General features: G+C 43.0%; 1 protein-coding gene across 7 annotated transcripts in view; it reads left to right on the forward strand.

The window, feature by feature from the left end:
* Window positions 1-494: 494 nt before the first annotated feature.
* Window positions 495-22431, forward strand: part of LOC137654711 (uncharacterized) — a 38235-nt gene continuing 16298 nt past the window's right edge. For 3 of the 7 annotated variants that reach the window (XR_011046688.1, XR_011046687.1, XR_011046690.1), the window contains exons 1-4: window positions 495-565; window positions 3170-3295; window positions 11679-11783; window positions 15160-15345. Coding sequence is in view for 1 of the 7 variants with exons in the window: in XM_068388607.1 (XP_068244708.1) it covers window positions 3181-3295 (115 nt within the window). In the remaining 6 variants the exon portion in view is untranslated. Of the gene's footprint in view, window positions 566-3169; window positions 3310-11678; window positions 11784-15127; window positions 15346-22431 lie in introns of all 7 variants that reach the window. The other 4 variants (XR_011046691.1, XM_068388607.1, XR_011046689.1 and 1 more) reach the window with 3 other exon arrangements.

A 22431-nucleotide genomic window follows, 5' to 3' on the forward strand; every position in this document is an offset into this window, starting at 1 on the left:
TTATGTATGATTACTGCTTTTTATGATAAATTTGGAACCAGTTTTAGCCAATAATCTGATAAATTTTTAATAAAAATCGTACAAAATGTTATGGATAATCTTATAATTTGGCTAAATACGTTCACACATAGAGTTACTGTTTACGATTATTTCTTTTTTAGGTAAATTTGAGGATAATTTTAAAAATTCCATAGACCCGGATTCTCAATTCTCGCCCCAAGAAGTAAAAGAACAACTTTTGTAAACAAGACCGCCAGGTGCCATTTGTACGATAATTATCCTACATGTACGATTATTTTAGGTCCGGTATGATGTACGATACATACCTTAGGTCTATACATATGTGTGTATGTGTTTAATTAAACATTTATAATTAAATATTTTGAAATAATTCAATCATTTAACTCCCCAATAATTATGCTGAAAGGCTGTACGATAATTTTGTTTTGAAAAACGAGAATTTTAAGGCTCATGTACGATAATCCAGTGGTAATAGTGTCAACATCATCAACATGTCCGGCCGTCCAAAAAGTTTATCATATATATCTTCATTTAACTTTGTTCTGTAAGTATGTCAAATTAAAATAAATGAAGCTAAAGCTTTATTTAATGCTATAGGTGTCATTATATTAATCAAAAGCTTGAAAGCTTAATTATATCCTAAGATATTAACCGATATTGAAACACGATTTCTCGTACGATATCGGAGTCGCGTCGTAAAATACGTGTTTTTAAATTGAACTAAGACTTTTTTTTTTCTTTTTTTTTTTAATTAAATATAGATATTTATAAGTAATGAATATATATTATACATGTTTTACGAAGCAATTACTTGTAGATATACAGTATAATTTGATTTAATAGCTATAATTAGGTGAAGGCCAAGACTAGCCTAGGCTACCCTAAGCTAGTTCGGTGTAGATATTTGCTATTGAAAATTAATATTAACTAGGACCTAGGAATTAAGCTGTACCTTAGTATTTATAACTAGCCATAATTGGTAGTAACATGAAATTCTGGTTCAGTAAGTTTTTCATTTGTGATAACAATGCTTTTTATGTGTTGCAGAGATTCCGTGAATCACTTAGAAATACGCATGTCCTAGATTAGGTTAGGTAAGTGGGATACAGAAGCGCGATACCTAAACAAGCCAAGATAGTGGATCAGACCGTGTTAGAAAGCGAGATTGCAACATACAGAAGGTCCAAAACTTGAACTTGGTGCCTTTGTACATCAGCGGCCAGTTCCTCGCACGTTCATTAAAAAGGGACATAAACTTACCTAAACTTTCCCCCCCCCTAACCTAACCTACAAGCCTGTGATTAATAAAGGTGACTGCTATTGTACATACACCCCTTGAGTTTAATTGGTATCAAGAAGCTGTTTTTAAGTCGATTTTTGTAACATTTTGGCCTGGGGGTGTATGTACGATAGCGGCCACCCGTATGTATTATGATGTCTAACTTAGAATACGGCAGTGTAAGTAGGTTTCATATGAAATAGATATCAGGTTATTATAAATGATAATTTTTTTTACCGTATTAAAGGATATAATATTTTTTCATTAAAGTATTTCTCAATCTTATCTTTCTTATTTTCAGTTAGATTTGTGTTTGTTTGTACTGTATCACCAAATATTTGTAAGTTTGGACCTTCTATATACATGTGCCTCTGCGTCGATGACAATTTATGGTAAAATTATACAATAATACAATGACTTAAGGAGAAAACAAGACTATTAAATGATGTATTTTAAGGTGATTTGAATGATTTTGATAAAGAGGACTGGTGGAAACCCGTAGTTTTTCCAACGCAATCACCAACCTTCGTTTTTTAATAATGAACTTGGCAGTTAAAAACGTACAAATAGATGTTAGCAGTAGGCGGTAGATACTGGGTAGCGGTGGGAAAGCCCCTGCCTCTTCTGCCGGCTGCAATCTAATTGAGGTTACAGTTTGCCAAAGGGGAGACAACCTTGCAGGGTAACTACCTTCCGCAGCTAATTGAGGTTACAGTTTGCCAAAGGGGAGACAACCTTTCAGGGAAACTACCTTCCGCAGCTAATTGAGGTTACAGTTTGCCAAAGGGGAGACAACCTTTCAGGGAAACTACCTTCCGCAGCTAATTGAGGTTACAGTTTGCCAAAGGGGAGACAACCTTGCAGGGTAACTACCTTCTGCAGCTAATTGAGGTTACAGTTTGCCAAAGGGGAGACAACCTTTCAGGGAAACTACCTTCCGCAGCTAATTGAGGTTACAGTTTGCCAAAGGGGAGACAACCTTGCAGGGTAACTACCTTCCGCAGCTAATTGAGGTTACAGTTTGCCAAAGGGGAGACAACCTTTCAGGGTAACTACCTGCCTGGTGTTCATACCTCGTTAACCCTTTTACCCCCAGGCTATTTGGAACTTTCCAACCCTTAACCCCCTGGGGTTATTTTTTTGTTTTCAAGCACATTTTGCAATATATTTTTTTTTTTAGATTGCTCTAACAGTCTTAATTTTTGTCATAGAGAGGTCAGGTTGGTCTCATTCTTTTGGAAAATGCCCGAAGTTTCTCAAAAAATTATCAAAAATATGCAAAAAAAAAAAAATATAAATAGCAGTTTTTTCCAAGAACATACCGGTACGTCCATGGGGGTAAAGGGATGAGTTTTGTGAAACGTACCAGTACGTCCTTTTGGAGTAAAAGGATTAAAAGTTTTAACTGCCGTATCCTAGCTTCGATGTTATCCTTCTCCTATGAGTAAAGAACTCAGGTTTGTATAATTAGGAAAATACAAATTACTTTTTACATTTTTCATTTTTAATCTGGGTTAGACAAATTAATTTAAAACCTTGTAAAAATACTATTGAGTAGCCGTTCAATGTGAGGATCTGTAGAAAATGCCTTTTACAGTACTGCTACTGGAGGCATCGATGTCGTGCAGTTACCGAGGGGATTGCGTCTAAAATTGAATTGTACATAAAAATTAGCTAAAGTAATTGTAAAATGAAAATTTTTGTACTAGAAAACAATTTTGTTTAAAAAATTTTTTACTCTGATGTTGATATTTATTATGCTTATACATTGCTCTAGTACATGTTCAGATATAATGCTGTATTTAATACATTGGATTTTATTGATTACTGTACTGTATTATGTGCTGATATTCTCCATGACAATTTCAGAAGCTTTTGCCATGACGTCGAAAATGTACGACGCCATACTCGAGGCTCTGGGGACGTCGCGCTTCGTCGCCACGGGTCAGGTTGGAGGCAGATGCATCAACGAGGGGGAAGTGGATCACGGAAAAGGTACAGCATTTGAAGTACGTTAACTCCTTCATATAAAATCTTCTAGTACTGTATGTGGAAAAGGTATTTCATCCTTATCATGTCTTTTCAAACGGTATTTTGATAAATTATATGTGATTCAAATGAACGAGTTATCGCACAGTTCTCTTCAATAACATGTCCCTTTTTCTACCATGCTTTCCGAGCCATTATATGAGTTATTCACCGCTTTATTCCATTTAAACCACTTCATTGACTTATCCAATTTCCTAATCATCTCAATTTTTGAAATATCTATGACGTCCATATGATTTTCAATTGTGCTTCACCACACTTCCCCTTGTCTGCACTTCCCCCTCCCTCCCACACACACACATGACCATTATCTTTTGATTTGTTATAAGTCAAGAATTTGAATCAGACATATGACAAAAGAAGGAAAGAAGAATTAGACTGGAAAGAGTTTGGTGGGGGGGACAACAAATGGAAAGACTCATTAGATATGAAACATGTTGAAATGAAGATCTAGGCTTAAATTGCCTAGAATTCAAGGGAGCTGGGAAAAAAATCTGTAGGTCTGACTCCACGTAGAGGTTACTACTTAATGGTGTAGTACAGAAAAGTACACTATAGATATAGGTCAAATTGTGTTTGCTGCGTATATACAGTTTTCATACCATCATACCTTTACAAATATTTTTTTTTCTATCTTTTTAACAGTGTGATGAAGAAATATCTCCTTTTTAAGTCTTCCCGGACTTTAATCTATTTGTCAGTACGAAGGGTATATAGTTTAGTTCCCCATTTTCAAAGTGAAACTTTTGATGGGCAGCTGATAAGGTCAGGGCCCTGAAGTCAGTCGGCATGGGTTGATGGGAAAGCAGCATTTACGAAACTTATGAGCAGTTCATTTAAGATCAGGTTAATGATGACAGTAGGGCTATTATTGAGGCAGTTCTCAACATGTTTTAAACATGTTCCTTGGTAGTGCTATTTTTCAATATTAAACTTACCCGATAATCATGTAGCTGTCAACTCCGTTGCCCGACAGAATTCTACGGGAGGGATACGCCAGCTATCACTATACTAGAAGGGGGTGTACTCACAAGCGCCACCTGTGGCCAGGTACTACAGTACTTGTTGTTGACGCCACCTCACTTTTTCCTCTGTCGTGCTTCCGGCAAGACGTTCTTGGATACGCTTATGATTTTGGAGTATTGTTCACGGTTTGGTGAAGTATTTCTCTAAAATTTGCAGCTATTCGCTATACTGGAAACTTCTATATTAGCTTAGTTAGCTTTTGGAATTAATTTGATTAATTATGGTGACGAAGAGAGTATGAACTCTCTTTCACCTTTAAATGGCCGACCCTTCCCTTAGACGGAAGTGTTGGTGTCTAAGAGAGTATAGACTCTCTTTCTTAATTTTGCTTAACAAAAGTTATAGATTTATTTTATATCTCTCCGCCTCTTATAGGCCTCTTCGATTAACTTCCTTTTATTATAAACTTATTAAAATTAATTTTTATATTTGTTTATATTCGACCTTCCTAATAGTAGGCGGTCTTTTCTTGGTACCGAAGTTAATTAACATTGAGCCCGTCATTTCGGTTTTACCTGTTAACATATTATGCTATTTTAATGTCTTTGAAAGAATTTCTTTGATAGTCTCGTACTATTTTCAAAGTTGAACTAACGTTTTGTTTTGTCTCTGCAGTTGTTGACGTTCAGAACGTTCAACTTGCGCTCTATCGTTACGATAGAGAAAGAATTTTCACGGTTTCACGTTGCAGTAAGAGTAACCGTGTCTAGCGTTTTGTTCATTCTTTCTTAACTTAATGGTTTTAATCCTAATAAAGGAACTTTTCATTTTGGGAAATATTTCAGTTTTTTCCTTTAACAATAATATGTTTTAACGATATATATGATTGGGCTCTTCTCTCAGGTTCTAAGTCAAGAGAGAGAGAGAGAGAGAGAGATAAAGAGAGAGAGAGAGAGAGAGAGATAGAGACGGAGGGAGAAAGAGGAGGATAAACGTTTCATTCAAGCGAGTAACGTTGTTATCGTTTTTGCTCTTCTCCCTAGTCTCTTTAGGGGAAGAAGGTAAACGTTTCTAGAGTGATCTAGTGTTTAGTCTCTTTCCAGCCACTGAATTATTTATCTTTCATTAGATTTTTCTGTTACATTGTAATTCTGTTTTCGCAATTACTAACTTTTGAGAAAGGATAGAATTGCGTGTTTCAGGTACAAACCACTTAAAGTTTCGAGTTCAGTGAAATAAGTGCAAACAGAAAATCAAAGTGATAAGTGATTAGCGCAAAGTGTGTCAGTGTTGTGCGTGAGGGTACTTCTGTGCGCGCCAGTCGTCCTCCCAGTCCGGGACCTCTTGCAAGCTCCCAAGCCCAGGGGAGAAGCAATGTCGAAGGGCAAAAGGGTTCAGCAGGCCTTGATCGGCGCACAGAAGTATCCTCGGTGGTTGCGGGCGTGTCTTACCGAGACCGTCACTCCCACCCGCAGACGATTGAGCCCTTATTTTGCTCGTCTGCAGAAGAAATTTAGGGGAGAAACGCTGGTCTCAGGTCTCAAGACCTCTTAAACGTAAAGTCCAGACCTATGCCAGACGTACGAAGTTAGAGTTCAACAACCCGGATGCAGTCATTGGGTTAGCTCTGACTCTCCTCAGTCATCAGTTGAATGCACTCCGCCTAAGAGGAGTAAGGTTCTGCCGCAACAGATCTCTGCTGTTAAGGCTTTACCTCAGCAGACCTTAGTGTCTGCCGACCCCAAGTTGACTCTACTGCAGTCCATGCAGTCACAACTTTCGGTCTTGATGCGTGAGTGTCGGGCTGAGAAGGTTGCGCCTCCGCCTGCGCTCGCTCCGCCTGCGCTCGCTCCGCCTGACCGCAGTACCGCCTGCCAGGCGTACGATGTTGAGCCACGTTATGAGTTTACTGATCCCAGTGGTGTGCAGCTCCCTCCGCCTTCCTTAAGGCAACCTCAGCAATGGGAACAGGAGGCTTATACCTCTCTTCCTCCGCTTCCACTTGCTGTTCCACCAGTGAGGCAACACTCGCTTGAGGTACAACAACCTCTCCCATCCATGAGTCAGTCTCCTCAGCTCTCGCTGCAGCGAGCTCAACCCTCCTCAAGGCAAGCACCTCAACACCTTAGCCTTGCGCCTCAGGAGCCTCAACTTGCGAGACTTTTACTGCGTTCTGCGCAGCCACTACCTTTTCGCTCTCAGCTCACACCGCAGGAACCTCAACTCGTTCCTCAGGAACTTGCTACTGCGCATCCGCCAACCACTCAGCAAGCGCAACCCTTGAGTTCAGCCACTCATGCCAGGAGTCAGCCTCCTCCACCCATGCGCCTACCTTCTGCTACTTCCTTTGATCAGCCTTTGCAGACTGAGCCTCAGGTGTTCCCTCAACAGAGTCTTGAAGAGGAAACCACAACTATTGTTGTTCCAGCTCGTTCTGACTCTGCTGTTCAGCATACCTTACCTCCATTTTCAAACATTATGATAATGGAGGTTATTTGTATTACTTATAAAAATATATTTGTATTCCTTGCAATATATTTTTAACAATATCGCAAAATATGGCAAAAATATGAATCATGAGTTATGAATGTAAGGTAAATATTATGTTGATATTAAAACCCCATGCAAGCATGCATAAAGCACTCTAGCACTGGTCATGGAATTTCTGAGAAATGTTAAATGCCATGCACACGCTCTGCTTACCTTACAGCATGCTCTACATACAGCATGCTCTGCTTACAGCATGCTCTGCATACAACATGCTCTGCATACAGCATGCTCTGCATTCAGCATGCTCTGCATACAACATGCTCTGCATACAGCATGCTCTGCATACAGCATGCTCTGCATACAACATGCTCTGCATACAGCATGCTCTGCATTCAGCATGCTCTGCATACAACATGCTCTGCATACAGCATGCTCTGCATTCAGCATGCTCTGCATACAACATGCTCTACATACAGCATGCTCTGCATACAGCATACTCTGCATACAACATGCTCTGCATACCTTACCGCATGCTTCTCAGTCACACATCTTTGGTTGTTGCCAACTCACTAGACTGTCAAGCAGTTTCATAACGTTGCCTTCTAGTCTGCTGCTTTTGCACCAGTGAAACCCTCACTGAGAGAACTTAGCTTTTCTAGGATATGGTCCCTGTAGATGAGAAAGTTCTTTTCTCCCTCCTTCTGATATTCCCTTGAGGACTCTGTCATTTGGAGGGAGCCTTTAGCTGCGTAGCCTCCTATGGACTTTTATTTAAGCATAACATGCTTCCAGGGAAGGTAATGGTTCCACTTCAGTCGCTAATCCCGTCTGTTACCACACCTGCTCCCATAGACCTTGAGCTGTGTTGCAAGACATGCAGTCCAAGCTTAGTCCTTGTTAGAGGATTTTTTGTTTACGGAGTCAATGTGTCACGGGGAAGACGTTCAACAACCAGCAGAAGTGACTTGTTGTGACGCAGTGCGGCAACCTCAGCAACCCGATAAGGAGTTGTCTGTACGACCCAGACAGTCTAGACAGATTCGGGTTGTCACTGTACTTCCTCGCTTGCCCATGGTTGACAGTTCACAGACTGTGCAGCAGTACCATGATCTTGTGTCCGGCTCCGTCAGACGACTGGCTTTTAAGAGCTCCCACAAGTCGTCGCTGTCTGGAGATTTTCAAATGGACTATGGATCTGACCAAGGAACTGGGCCTCCTGGTCAATTTTGAGGAGTCTCAGCTCGTCCCATCCCAGACCATTGTCTCCTTGGGTATGGATCTTCAGAGTCGAGCTTTTCGGGCTTTTCCGTCGGCCCCAAGGATCTTCCAAGCCCTAGAATGCATCCAGAGCATGCTGAGAAGGAACCGATGCTCAGTCAGGTAGTGGATGAGTCTAACAGGGACACTTTCATCGCTGGCCCTGTTCATCGTGTTAGGGAGACTCCACCTCCCCCCCCTTCAGTATCATCTAGCTGCTCACTGGATAAAGGACATGACGCTAGAGACGGTCTCAGTTCCTGTTTCCGAAGAGAGGAGGTCTTCTCTCGCGTGGTGTAAGAACAGCTTTCTTCTCAAGGAAGTCTACCTTTGGCTGTTCAGAAACACGACCGCCGTCTCCTCTCGGACGCATCAGACACGGGCTGGGGTGCGACTTTGGACGGACAAGAATGCTCGGGAACATGGAATCAGGAGCAAAGGACACTTCACATCAATTGCAAGGAGTTGTTGGCGGTTATTCTGGCCTTGATAAACTTCAAGTCCCTCCAGCTTAACAAAGTGGTGGAGGTGGACTCTGACAACACCACAGCCCTGGCTTACATCTTCAAGCAGGGAGGGACTCTTTCGTGGAAGTTGTTCTAGATCGCAAGGGACCTACTCATCTGGTCTAAAGATCGAAAGCTAACTGGTAACGAGGTTCATTCAGGGCGGTATGAATGTCATGGCAGATCACCTCAGCCGGAAGGGTCAGGTCATCCCCACAGAGTGGACCCTTCTCAAGAATGTTTGCAGCAGACTTTGGGCCCTGTGGGGTCAGCCAACCATAGATCTGTTCGCTACCTCGATAACCTAGAGACTCCTGTTGTATTGTTCTCCGATTCCAGACCCAGCAGCAGTTCACGTGGATGCTTTTCTGCTGGATTGGTTCCATCTCGACCTGTATGCATTCCCGCCGTTCAAGATTGTCAACAGGGTACTTCAGAAGTTCTCCTCTCACAAAGGGACACGGCTGACGTTGGTTGGCTCCGCTCTGGCCCGCGAGAGAATGGTTCTTAGAGGTACTGCAATGGCTGGTCGACATTCCCAGGACTCTTCCTCTAGGAGTGAACCTTCTAAGTCTACCTCACGTAAAGAAGGTACACCCAATCCTCCACGCTCTTCGTCTGACTGCCTTCAGACTTTCGAAAGACTCTCAAGAGCTAGGGGCTTTTCGAAGGAGGCAGCCAGAGCGATTGCCAAAGCAAGGAGAACATCCACTCTCAGAATCTATCAGTCTCAAGGGGAAGTCTTCCGTAGCTGGTACAAGACCAATGCAGTTTCCTCAACCAGTACCACTGTAACCCAGATTGCTGACTTCCTGTTATATCTAAGGAAAGTAAGATCCCTTTCAGCTCCTACGATCAAGGGTTACAGAAGTATGTTGGCAGCGGTTTTCCGCCACAGAGGCTTGGATCTTTCCACCAACAAAGATCTACAGGACCTCCCTAGGTCTTTTGAGACCTCAAAGGAACGTCGGTTGTCCACTCCAGGCTGGAATCTAGACGTGGTCCTAAGGTTCCTTATGTCATCAAGATTTGAACCTCTCCAATCAGCCTCTTTTTAGGACCTCACATTAAAAACTCTTTTCCTCGTGTGCTTGACAACAGCTAAAAGAGTAAGTGAGATCCACGCCTTCAGCAGGATCATTGTTTTCACATCTGAAACGGCTACATGTTCCTTGCAGCTCGGTTTTTGCTAAACGAGCTTCCTTCACGTCCTTGGCCTAAGTCGTTCGAGATCCCAAGCCTGTCCAACTTGGTGGGGAATGAACTGAAGAGAGTACTTTGCCCAGTTAGAGCTCTTAGGTACTATCTAAAAAGGTCTTAACCTTTACGAGGACAATCAGAAGCCTTATAGTGTGCTATCAAGAAACCTTCTTTTCCAAGTTCTAAGAACTCAGTTTCTTACTATTCAGGCTTCTGATTAGAGAAACACATTCTCATCTGAAGGAAGAAGACCTTGCTTTGCTGAAGGTAAGGACACATGAAGTGGGAGCTGTGGCTACTTCAGTGGCCTTCAAACAGAGCCATTCTCTGCAGAGTGTTATGGATGCAACCTATTGGAGAAGCAAGTCAGTGTTCGCATCATTCTATCTCAAAGATGTCCAGTCTCTTTACGAGTACTGCTACACCCTGGGACCATTCGTAGCAACGAATGCAGTAGTAGGCGAGGGCTCAGCCACTACATTCCCATAATCCCATAACCTTTTAACCTTTCTCTTGAATACTTTTTATGGGTTGTACGGTCGGCTAAGAAGCCTTCCACATCCTTGTTGATTTGGCGGGTGGTCAATTCTTTCTTGAGAAGCGCCGAGGTTAAAGGTTGTGATGAGGTCCTTTAGTATGGGTTGCAGCCCTGTATACTTTAGCACCTTTGAGTTGATTCAGCCTTCCAAGAGGAACGCTGCGCTCAGTAAGGAAGACGATCTTATTAAAGGCAGAGTAACGGTTCAAGTCGACTTCCTTACCAGGTACTTATTATTTCATTGTTATTGTGGATAACTGATTATATGAAATACGGGATACTTAGCTATCCTTTAGTCTTGTACACTGGTTTTTCACCCACCCCCCTGGGTGTGAATCAGCTACATGATTATCGGGTAAGTTTAATATTGAAAAATGTTATTTTCATTAGTAAAATAAATTTTTGAATATACTTACCCGATAATCATGATTTAATTGACCCACCCTTCCTCCCCATAGAGAACCAGTGGACCGAGGAAAAAGTGAGGTGGCGTCAACAACAAGTACTGTAGTACCTGGCCACAGGTGGCGCTTGTGAGTACACCCCCTTCTAGTATAGTGATAGCTGGCGTATCCCTCCCGTAGAATTCTGTCGGGCAACGGAGTTGACAGCTACATGATTATCGGGTAAGTATATTCAAAAATTTATTTTACTAATGAAAATAACATTTTAATAGCTTAGAAAGGACTGAAGAGGCTCGTTTTATATATAATTTCTCCCTCATCTGTAATTCCTCTGGTTTTTAATGTTCAAGAATATTGGCCAAAAGATGAAGACTAGTTTATCTGAATAGCCGTAGTATTACCACCAGCTAAGTTACAACCCAAGTTGGAAAAGCAGGATGCTGTAAGCCCAAGGACTCCATTAGGGAAGAATAGCTCAGTCAGGAAACAGATAGAATAGTGTTTATGAGTGCACCCTCAAGGAAGAGAACTCTAACCCAGGACAGTGGAAGACCATGGCACAGAGGCTATGACACTATCCAAGACTGGAGAACAATGGTTTGATTTTGAAGTGTCCTTCTCCTAGAAGAGCTGCTTACCATAGCTAGAGAGTCTCTTCTACCATTACCAATAGGAAAGTAGCCACTGAACAATTGCAGTGCAGTAGTTAAACCCTGGAGAGAATAGCTGGAAAGAGACATCTATGGAAAGGTGAAAAAATCTCATTGAAAAAGAAAGGGGTTACTTGAAATGCATGGGGTTTTTGGTTTTGATCGATGCGATAAGAAATTTATAGTTAAATGGATAAATAGTAGAATACAGTACAGAAAAGGAATGATAATAGAGATGCTTATTACAAAAATTTCCCATATCTATTATTTTAAAATGTTTTCAAAACCATGGTTAGAATATTTAATTTTCTTTTTCAGATTACAGTATTGACACCTACACGAAGTTGAAGTATTGACGACACCGCTGAAGAATTGGTTGAGGGAAATATCCACCGCTCTACTGATTGGAAGTTCTCAATAAATGTTTTTTTTCCTTGATCACCAAATAGACTTACATAGGCCTACACTGTAACTTTATCTTGACATCAGGAAATGAATTTACAACCTATGTGCCATCAATAGTTTGTTAAAGAGATGTGCACTTTATTAGGTTAGGTTAAGAAATTGAGTGTTATGGAGATATGCACTTTATCAGGTTAGGTTAAGAAATTGAGTGTTATGGAGATATGCACTTTATTAGGTTAGGTTAAGAAATTGAGTGCTAAGGAGACGTGCACTTTGCTAGGTTAGTTTAGATTAGGTTAAAAAACTAAATGTTGGAGAATTGGTAATGTTACTCCACTATGTAAATGTGTTTGTGGTAGCTCAAGTCTAACTGATTGCCACCCAATTTCCATAACTCCCATATTATCTAAAGTCTTTGAACGTCTTCTGGCAAAACGTTTTAATAGGTTTGCTGAAATCAATTACATCATATAATTTAGCTATAAGATACAGTAGTATATATAAAACGTATTTTATATTGCGCTGAAGACTGCTAGGGAGAAATTTGCTTCTTATTTAGGGGAAAATTGTCAGTTTGTGTAGGGAGTCTAGGGACTTCCGACTTCATTATTCCAGACTCCATGTTTTTCTGGGCTCGACCTGTGTTGCTCCGTGAAACGCTCCTCTAGCACCATTTCTAAGGTATAAATACTGCTAAAAAACCCGAGAAAAAGTTGCATGGAATGCCAGGAATATACCCAGCTCGCTCACTCTAAAAGAGCGTCGGTATAGTAACTGGGGCGTGTTAGAACCATTACCAGAGGTCCCTTACCAATTAGTCCTCCCCGATACTACGAGGTACCGTTCTACATCCAACCACTGCCTTCTACTACGACTACCCTCTCCTCCCCCCACCCCTACCACTACCCACGCTTCTTCCCTCATTCCTTTTCTAGCACCAGTGAGATTCGGACGTGTTGCTTTCATAGCTTTGTGTTTCGGTGTTTTTGAAGATGTCAGTCATTTTAGAGATCCCTGCTCCCAAGTTGAGTATTATAATTGTCTGTTTCGATAATTCTAGGTAGCGACACACGTTAACTTTATAGTTTTGTGTGTTTTTAGTCTCAGCTGTTGTGCATGATGCCTTCCCTTACGGGTATATTGACGGCCATTGAATAATATTACTATGTCATATGAACATTTTGTTTGAATCAGTAAATCTCGGATGACAAAAAGAATTTATTATTATTATTATTATTATTATTACTTGCGGAGCTACAACCCTAGTTGGAAAAGCAAGATGCTCTAAGCCCAAGGGCTCCAACAGGGGAAATACCCAGTGAGGAAAGGAAAATAAAATATTTGAAGAAGAGTAACAACATTAAGATAAATATTTCCTTTTAAAAACTTTAACAAAACAAGAGGAAGAGAAATAAGATAGAATAGTGAGCTTGAGTGTACCCCCAAGTAAGAGAACTCTAACTCAAGACGATTTTTATACATGTATATAATTTCTTTTAATTGAATTGGTACAGTACCGCTTTATCGATGCTTATGGTTGAATGATGTAACTCAGATGTTGGTAAATAGAATTTCTTTCAGATGAATGGCCTTCAAAATTTTGCGAAGGTTATGCAGTCACTCCTGTCTGTTTGTTTGTATGTAAGCAACTTTACACAAAAACTGTTTTACCGATTTTGGCCAAACTTGGTGGTCATGTTTGGTTTGACCCAAGGATGAATCTGTAACATTTTAATTAAAGTACATGTAAGTACACAGTACGCAGCAGTATTAAAAAATAATCGCAATGCTAAGTAGATCGCAAGTATTGTGTTAGTTTATTTTTCCGTGAACAACATTATGGAAAAACTACTAAACAATTTCAACGAAACATGGTGGACATAGTCTGGCCTATTCTTTACAGATTCTCCTCTGTCCTTATATACCTGACAACACTGAGATTACCAAACAATTCTTCTCCACTCAAGGGGTTAATTACAACACTGTAATTGTTCAGTGGCTACTTTCCTCTTGGGTAGGGTAGAAGAGACTCTTCAACTCTGGTTGGCAGCTCTTCTAGGAGAAGGACACTCCAAAATCAAACCATTCTTCTCTAGTCTTGGGTAGTGCCATAGCCTCTGTACCATGGTCTTCCACTGTCTTGGGTTAGAGTTCCCTTGCTTGAGGGTACACTCGGGCTCACTATTCTGTCTAACTTCTCTTCCTCTTGTTTTGTTAAAGTTTTTATAGTTTTTATGGGAAATACTTATTTCAATGTTGTTCCTGTTCTTAAGATATTTTATTTTTCCTTCTTTCCTTTCCTCGCTGGGCTATTTTCCCTGTTGGGGCCCCTGGGCTTATAGCATCCTGCTTTTCCAACTAGGGTAGTAGCTTAGCATTTAATAATAATAATGATAATGTGGGGTATGACCCAAGAACAAAGCCATTAGATTTTGGAGAAAATATGTTGAAGTACAAGTAAGCATTGTAGTTATGACTGAAATAAGAATGCTTTGCATGGCAAAGGCATCCTCTTGGCTGAGTGCCCCTCTTGTTATTTATGTTGATAGAGATATATCGTCAGTAATTGCCTCCTACGACAGGCAAATGTTCAATTATGTATCGTTACATAAACGGTGACATTATATCACCGTGCGTGTAATGCACGAGTAAATTTGTCCCTTATGGTGCAGTGTGCAAGGCATACTTTGAGCCGTTGTGCAAAACATATGAAATGGTTAAAGAGCAAGAAAGGTTTTGCATTGGGAGCGATCAGTCCATTGCTATTTTAACCCTTTTACCCCCCAGGCTATTTGGAACTTTCCAACCCTTAACCCTTGGGGGTTATTTTTTTCAAGCACATTTTGCTGTATATTTTTTTTTAAATTGCTCTAACAGCCTTAATTTTTGTCATAGAGAGGTCAAGTTGGTCTCATTCCCTTGGAAAATGCCTGAAGTTTCTCAAAGAAATTTATCAAAAATATGCCAAAAGAAATGTAAATAGCAGTTTTTTGCAAGGACGTACCGATACGTCCTTGGTGGTAAAGGGATGAGTTTTGTGAAATGTACCAGTACATACTTTGGTGGTAAAAGGGTTAACATTTATCATATATTGAATATGTATGTACTGTATAGCTTTTTAATAGATACCTGTCATTAAACATTATCTGACGGATAATTTGATTCCTGGATTTTGGATACAGTACTTACACCTTCAATTCATATGTATGATTAGAAAAATTATTGTTTTTATTGCCAGCAGTTAGTAATTTTATTTATCATTTGTAGATGTCACAGTAAGTTAAATTTCAATTTATATATATGATTGAATAAATGATGGTTTTACTACCAGCCTTATTTATTTTCACTTATCTTGTTTTTAGATATCACAGTTAAAACATCAAATTCTCGTCAGGCGAGGGCGATGTTCGACGGGGAGTTCGAAAGTCCGAAGGCCACGAAATTAGCGGGGACAGTGAGGGTCCCCACTCCGCACATAGTCGTAGACGACCCCGCGGGTGGAGCCGTGCTGTGCGGGGAATACCCGGACATGGCGCAGTTTGAATCGGCACACGGGAATGCTTGGGAAGCAGCTGGCAGAGTGAGTGCTTCTTGCGTTTGAGACTTGAATATGTAATGTTCTAATTCTTGATTGAAAGTATAAATAATGTAAAAGATTCTCAAATTAATGCTATTTAACTTTTATAACATATTTACTTCTCTGGTTTTAATTGAATATTCTTTTAATCTTTATACTAAACGATATCGGTGTCAATGACCTTTGATGTCAAGATGACAGAGAACTTCGAATCAATCAATCAATCTCAGCTTTTAAAACATTTGGAGATACAAAACACAAATCCAACTGAAATTATAAATCTTCGATATTGTTTCAAAAGTAATGAAATACTGTATTAACCCTTTTACCCCCAGGCTATTTGGAACTTTCCAACCCTTAACCCTCAGGGGTTATTTTTTTTCAAGCACATTTTGGAGTATATTTTTTTTAAATTGCTCTAACAGCCTTAATTTTCGTCATAGAGAGGTCAGGTTGGTCTCATTCCCTTGGAAAATGCCTGAAGTTTCTCAAAGAAATTTATCAAGAATATGGAAAAAAAAATGTAAATAGCCGTTTTTTGCAAGGACGTACCGGTACATCCATGGGGGTAAAGGGATGAGTTTTGTGAAACGTACCAGTACGTCCTTTGTGGGTAAAAGGGTTAACATTTACCATATATTGAATATGTATGTACTGTATAGCTTTTCCTATAGATACCAGTCATCAGACATTACCCTAGGGATAATTTGAATGCTGGATTTTGGATGCTTACACCTTCAATTTATATGTATGATTAGAAAAATGATGGTATTTATTGCCAGCAGTTAGTCATTTTATTTATCATTTGTAGATGTCAGAGTAAGTTAAATTTCAATTTATATGATTAAATAAATGATGGTTTTCAATATTTAACTTAGCCGGTGATTATATAGCTGCAACTCTGTTGCTCGACAGACAACTCTACGGAAAAACTCGCCAGCGATCGCTACACAGGTTGCGGGTGTGCCCAACAGCGCCATCTGTCGACCAGATACCCAGCTCTCAATGTAAACAAAGACTCAATTTTCTCTCTGTCGAGGTGTCGACAAGATGTACTTTACTCGCTGTTGCTAAACTGGAGTTTTTCAATATTAATCTTACCCGATAATCATGTAGCTGTCAACTCCGTTGCCCGACAGAATTCTACGGAAGGGATACGCCAGCGATCACTATACAAGAAGGGGGTGTACTCACCAGCGCCACCTGTGGCCAGGTACTGCAGTACTTCTTGTTGACACCACCTCAATTTTTCCTCTGTCGTGCTTCCGGCAAGACCTACATGGATACGCTTATAATTTTGGAGTCTTGTTCACGGTTTTTGGTGAAGTATTGCTCTAAGATTTCAGCTTTCGCTATACAGGAAACTTGTCTCTTAGCTTAGATAGCTTTTAGATTGATTTGATTAATGGTTAACGATATTTTGCTTTAATTGGAAATTTCCCCCTTGACTGTTCTTTGATTCAAGATGTCCGACCTTTCTCAAGCTCCTCCCCAAAGACGATGTAGGACTTGTATTAGGCGTATTCCGAAGGCCTCGGTTGATCCTCACACCGTTTGTTCCGACTGTAGGGGAAAATCCTGTCAGTTGGAAGATCGATGTGAGGAATGCGCCGGACTTTCGGAACTTGATTTTGTTCGATTCCTCAAGTATACCACTAAGTTAGAGAGAGAGAGAGTTAGGAGGAGTTCGGCTCGCTCTTCGCTTTATTCCTCACCCCATGATCCGTAACCTTTTCCTCCCCCTGTAGTGGCTACCCCCGATCCTACTATTTGTGCTCAGCCTGATATGTCTGATGTTTTACGTGCCATTCAGGCTTTAGGTGATAAAGTGGAGTCGGTAGTGAGTGACCACAAGTTCCTCTTGGCAGATGTCAAGGAACTTAAAGTGAAAAGTGCAGTGGGAAGTGGTAGTGCCAGTGCTGTGCCGAGTGCTAGTGTCAGTGTCAGTGTTGTGCGTGAGGGTACTTCTGTGCGTGCCAGTCGTCCTCCCAGTCCGGGACCTCTTGCAAGCTCCCAAGCCTAGGGGAGAAGCAATGTCGAAGGGCAAAAGGGTTCGGCAGGCCTTGATCGGCGCACAGCAGTATCCTCGGTGGTTGCGGGCGTATCTTACAGAGATCGTCACTTCCACTCTCAGACGATTGAGCCCTTATTTTCCTCGTCTGCAGAAGAATTTTCGGGGAGAAAACGCTGGACTCAGGTCTCAAGACCTCTTAAGCGTAAAGTCCAGACCGCACGAGTTCTACAGCCCGGATGTAGTCATTGGGCTAGCTCTGACTCGCCGCAGTCATCAGGTGACTGCACGCCTCCTAAGAGAGGTAAGGCGATGCCTCAACAGACCTCAACTTCTGTTAAGGCTCTGCCTCAACAGACCTCAACGTCTGTTGATCCCAAGATGGCTTTGCTGCAGTCTATGCAGTCGCAGCTTGCGGTATTGATGCGTGAGTTTCAGGCAGAGAAGGTTACACCTCCTCCTGCGAGCGCTCCTCCTCCTCTACGCAGTCCAGTCTGCCAGACGTACGAAGTTGAGGTTCCTCAAGCTACCTCCATGCGTGAGCTACCGCGTTGGGAGTTGCCAGATACCAGCGTTGTGCAGCAACCTCCACCTTCCTTGAGGCAGGAACCTCTTACCACGCGGCAACCTCCTCAACAATGGGGACAGGAGTCTTATGCCTTACAACCTCCTCTACCTTTGAGGCAAGAGTTTCTTGCAGTAAGACCATCCTCGAGGCAGCAACCTCTTGAGGTACGACAACCTCTGCCATCCTTGAGGCAGCCACCTCAGCTCTCGCAGCTGATACCTCCACTTTCCTCGAGGCGAGAACCTCAACTCTCGAGGCAAGCACCTCAAGAACCTCAACTCGTGAGACAGGAGCCTCTTTCTGCGCAGCCGCCACCTCAACTCTCGCAGCACCCACCTCAAGAACCTCAACTCGTGAGACAGGAACCTCTTACTGCGCAGGCACCTCAACCCTTGAAGCAAGCGCAACTCTTGAGACATGAACCTCATGCAATGAGTCAGCCACCTCAACGCATGCATCTACCTCTTTCTCCTCAGCTTGAGCAGTCTTTGCAGCCTGAACCTCAGGTTTTACTACAGTCGCCTCTCACCACGCTTGCTCCCCAGACTCCCGCAGAGCCTCCTTCTTCCCAGCCTCATGACTTTGTCATTACCAGCCCTCATCCTCTTCAACAGAGACTTGAGGATGAATCCGCAAGTGTATATGCACCCGCTTGTCAGGATTCTGCCGTTCAGCATACCGCTGTAACTTTACCTCTCGCTTCTCAACCCTCAGGTGATGAGGTTTCTGAGGAGGAAGCTGCGCACCTGGATGATCCCTCTTCTGACGTGGAGGAACCCAAGTCGTTACCACCCTCCATTGACTTTCGCAAGGTCCTGGCTCTTTTCAGAGAAGTTTACCCGGATCACTTTGTTTCTGCTACCCCTCGCTCTCCTCCATCAGAGTTTTCTCTAGGCATGCAACCTGTTAAGTCTGCCTACACTAAGCTCGTCTTCGCTAGATCTTCTAAGAGAGCTTTGAGAATGTTAGGGGATTGGTTGCAGTCCAAGCAGCAACTAGGGAAGACGTCATTCATGTTTCCACCTACTAAGCTGACTTCTAAGGCGGGCGTATGGTATGCCACAGGAGAGGAACCAGGCTTGGGAATCCCTGCCTCTGCCCAGGCTGACTTCTCAAGTTTGGTTGACTCTCCACGAAGGTCGGCTATGAGGCGCTCTAAGGTCTGCTGGACTTTTTCTGACTTAGACCACTTCTTAAAGGGAGTCTTTCGCGCCTTTGAGATTTTTAATTTTCTCGACTGGTGCCTGGGGGCCTTGAGCAAGAAGACTGCCCCATCTGACAAGGACTCGGCCATGCTTATAATGTCCTGTATGGATAAAGCAATTCGCGATGGTTCCGGCGAACTTGCCTCCATGTTTGTTTCGGGAGTACTCAAGAAAAGGGAACAACTTTGCACCTTCCTTTCCACTGGTATCACCTCTTGTCAAAGGTCTCAGTTACTTTTTGCTCCGCTTTCTAAGTTCCTGTTTCCTGAGGACCTTATCAAGGAATTGTCTGCGGCTCTTATTCAGAAGGACACTCATGACCTTGTGGCCTCTTCAGCACGTAAGGCTAAGGTTGCTCCTTCGGTTCCTAGAACTTACCGCACCCCAGTGGCCGATACTCCTGCTACAAGATTTATTCCGCCCTTTCGTGGCAGAGCCCCCAGCCGAGGAAGTACCCGTCCAGACGGTTTCAGGGGCAGGTCCAAGAAAGGTCCCAAGCCTTCGAAAGGCAAACATTGACTCTCCTCCTCTCCAGACAGCAGTAGGAGCCAGACTCAAGATCTTCTGGCAAGCTTGGGAAAGAAGAGGTGCAGACGCCCAGTCTGTCAAGTGGCTAAGGGAGGGTTACAGGATACCATTCTGCCGCAATCCCCCTCTGACCACTTCTCCCATCAACCTCTCTCCCAACTACAAGGAAAAGGACAAGAGGCTAGCGTTACACCAAGAGGTGTCGCTCCTGTTACAGAAGGAGGCAGTGGTGATAGTCCGGGACCATCAATCCCCGGGCTTCTACAACCGTCTCTTTCTGGTGGCCAAGAAGACAGGAGGTTGGAGACCGGTGCTGGACGTCAGTGCGCTCAATGCTTATGTCACCAAGCAGACGTTCACTATGGAGACGACGAAGTCGGTCCTAGCAGCGGTCAGGCAGGAGGACTGGATGGTCTCGTTGGATCTGAAAGACGCTTACTTTCACGTTCCTATTCATCCAGACTCCCAACCTTTCCTGAGATTCGTTTTTGGAAAGGTTGTGTACCAATTCCAAGCCCTGTGTTTTGGCCTAAGCACGGCGCCTATGGTGTTTACGCGACTGATGAGGAATATTGCGAAATTCCTCCACTTGGCGGACATCAGAGCCTCCCTTTATTTAGACGACTGGCTGTTAAGAGCCCCCACAAGTCGTCGCTGTCTGGAGAGTCTCAACTGGACTTTGGACTTGATCAAGGAACTGGGTCTTTTGGTCAACTTAGAAAAGTCCCAACTTATTCCTTCCCAAACCATCGTTTACCTGGGAATGGAGATTCGGAGTCAAGCTTTTCGGGCTTTTCCGTCGGCCCCAAGAATCAGCCAAGCCCTAGAGTGCATTCTGAGCATGCTGAAGAGGAACAGATGCTCGGTGAGACAGTGGATGAGTCTAACAGGGACCCTGTCATCGTTAGCCCTGTTCACCGAGTTAGGGAGACTCAACCTCCGCCCCCTTCAATTCCATCTAGCAGCTCACTGGGACAAGAATATGACGCTCGAAGCGGTCTCTATTCCTGGTACCAAAGAGATGAAGACTACTCTCATGTGGTGGAAGACCAACATCCTTCTCAAGGAGGGTCTATCGTTAGCGGTTCAGACCCCCAATCTTCATCTCTATTCGGACGCATCAGACTCGGGCTGGGGCGCGACCTTGGACGGACAGGAATGCTCGGGAACATGGAACAAGGAACAGGAAACGCTTCACATCAACTGCAAGGAGTTGCTGGCAGTTCATCTGGCTTTAATGAACTTCAAGTCCCTCCTGCTAAACAAGGTGGTGGAGGTGAACACCACACCACAGCCTTGGCATACATCTCCAAGCAGGGAGGGACCCATTCGAGGAAGCTGTACGAGATAGCAAGGGACCTCCTCATTTGGTCAAGAAGTCTAAACCTCTCACTGGTAACGAGGTTCATTCAGGGCAATATGAACGTCTCGGCAGATCGCCTCAGCAGGAAAGATCAAGTCATCCCCACGGAATGGACCCTTCACAAGAGCGTGTGCAACAGACTTTGGACCTTGTGGGGTCAGCCAACGATAGATCTGTTCGCCACCTCCATGACCAAGAGGCTCCCTTTGTACTGTTCCCCAGTTCCAGACCCAGCAGCAGTTCACGTGGATGCTTTTCTGCTGGATTGGTCCCATCTCGAGCTATATGCATTCCCGCCGTTCAAGATCATCAACAGAGTCATTCAGAAGTTCGTCTCTCACGAAGGGACACGGCTGACGCTGGTTGCTCCCCTTTGGCCTGCAAGAGAATGGTTCACAGAGGTACTACAATGGCTGGTCGACGTTCCCAGGACTCTCCCTCTAAGAGTGGACCTTCTACGTCAACCTCACGTAAAGAAGGTACACCCAAACCTCCACGCTCTTCGTCTGACTGCCTTCAGACTGTCGAAAGACTCGCTAGAGCTAGAGGCTTTTCGAAGGAGGCAGCCAGAGCGATTGCCAGAGCAAGGAGGATATCCACTCGTAGAGTCTATCAATCCAAGTGGGAAGTCTTCCGAAGCTGGTGCAGAGCCAATGCAGTTTCCTCTACCAATACCTCTGTAACCCAAGTTGCTGACTTCCTGTTACATCTTAGGAATGTTAGATCTCTTTCGGCTCCTACGATGAAAGGGTACAGAAGTATGTTGGCTTCAGTTCTCCGCCACAGAGGTTTGGATCTTTCCTCCAACAAGGATCTACAAGACATCCTTAAATCTTTCGAGACTTCTAAAGAACGTTGATTGTCCACTCCAGGCTGGAATCTAGACGTAGTCTTAAGGTTCCTTATGTCTCCTAGGTTTGAACCTTTCCAGTCAGCTTCTTTCAAAGACCTTACTCTCAAAACTCTTTTCCTCGTCTGCCTTGCAACAGCCAAAAGAGTTAGTGAGGTTCACGCCTTCAGCAGGAACATAGGATTCACATCCGAATCAGCAACATGTTCCTTACAGCTCGGATTTTTAGCAAAAAATGAACTTCCTTCACGTCCTTAGCCTAGATCGTTCGAAATTCCTAGCCTTTCCAACATGGTGGGTAACGAGCTAGAGAGAGTTCTTTGCCCTGTCAGAGCTCTAAAATACTATCTTAAAAGGTCAAAACCTATACGAGGACAATCAGAGGCCTTATGGTGTGCCATCAAGAAACCTTCGATGCCTATGTCCAAAAACGCAGTTTCGTATTATATAAGGCTTCTGATTAGAGAAGCTCATTCTCACATGAAGGATGAAGACCTTGCTTTGCTGAAGGTAAGGACCCACGAAGTGAGAGCTGTAGCCACTTCGATGGCCTTTAAACAGAAC

This window comes from Palaemon carinicauda, chromosome 15 (genome assembly GCF_036898095.1).
Source record: "Palaemon carinicauda isolate YSFRI2023 chromosome 15, ASM3689809v2, whole genome shotgun sequence".
Lineage (NCBI taxonomy): Eukaryota > Metazoa > Arthropoda > Malacostraca > Decapoda > Palaemonidae > Palaemon > Palaemon carinicauda.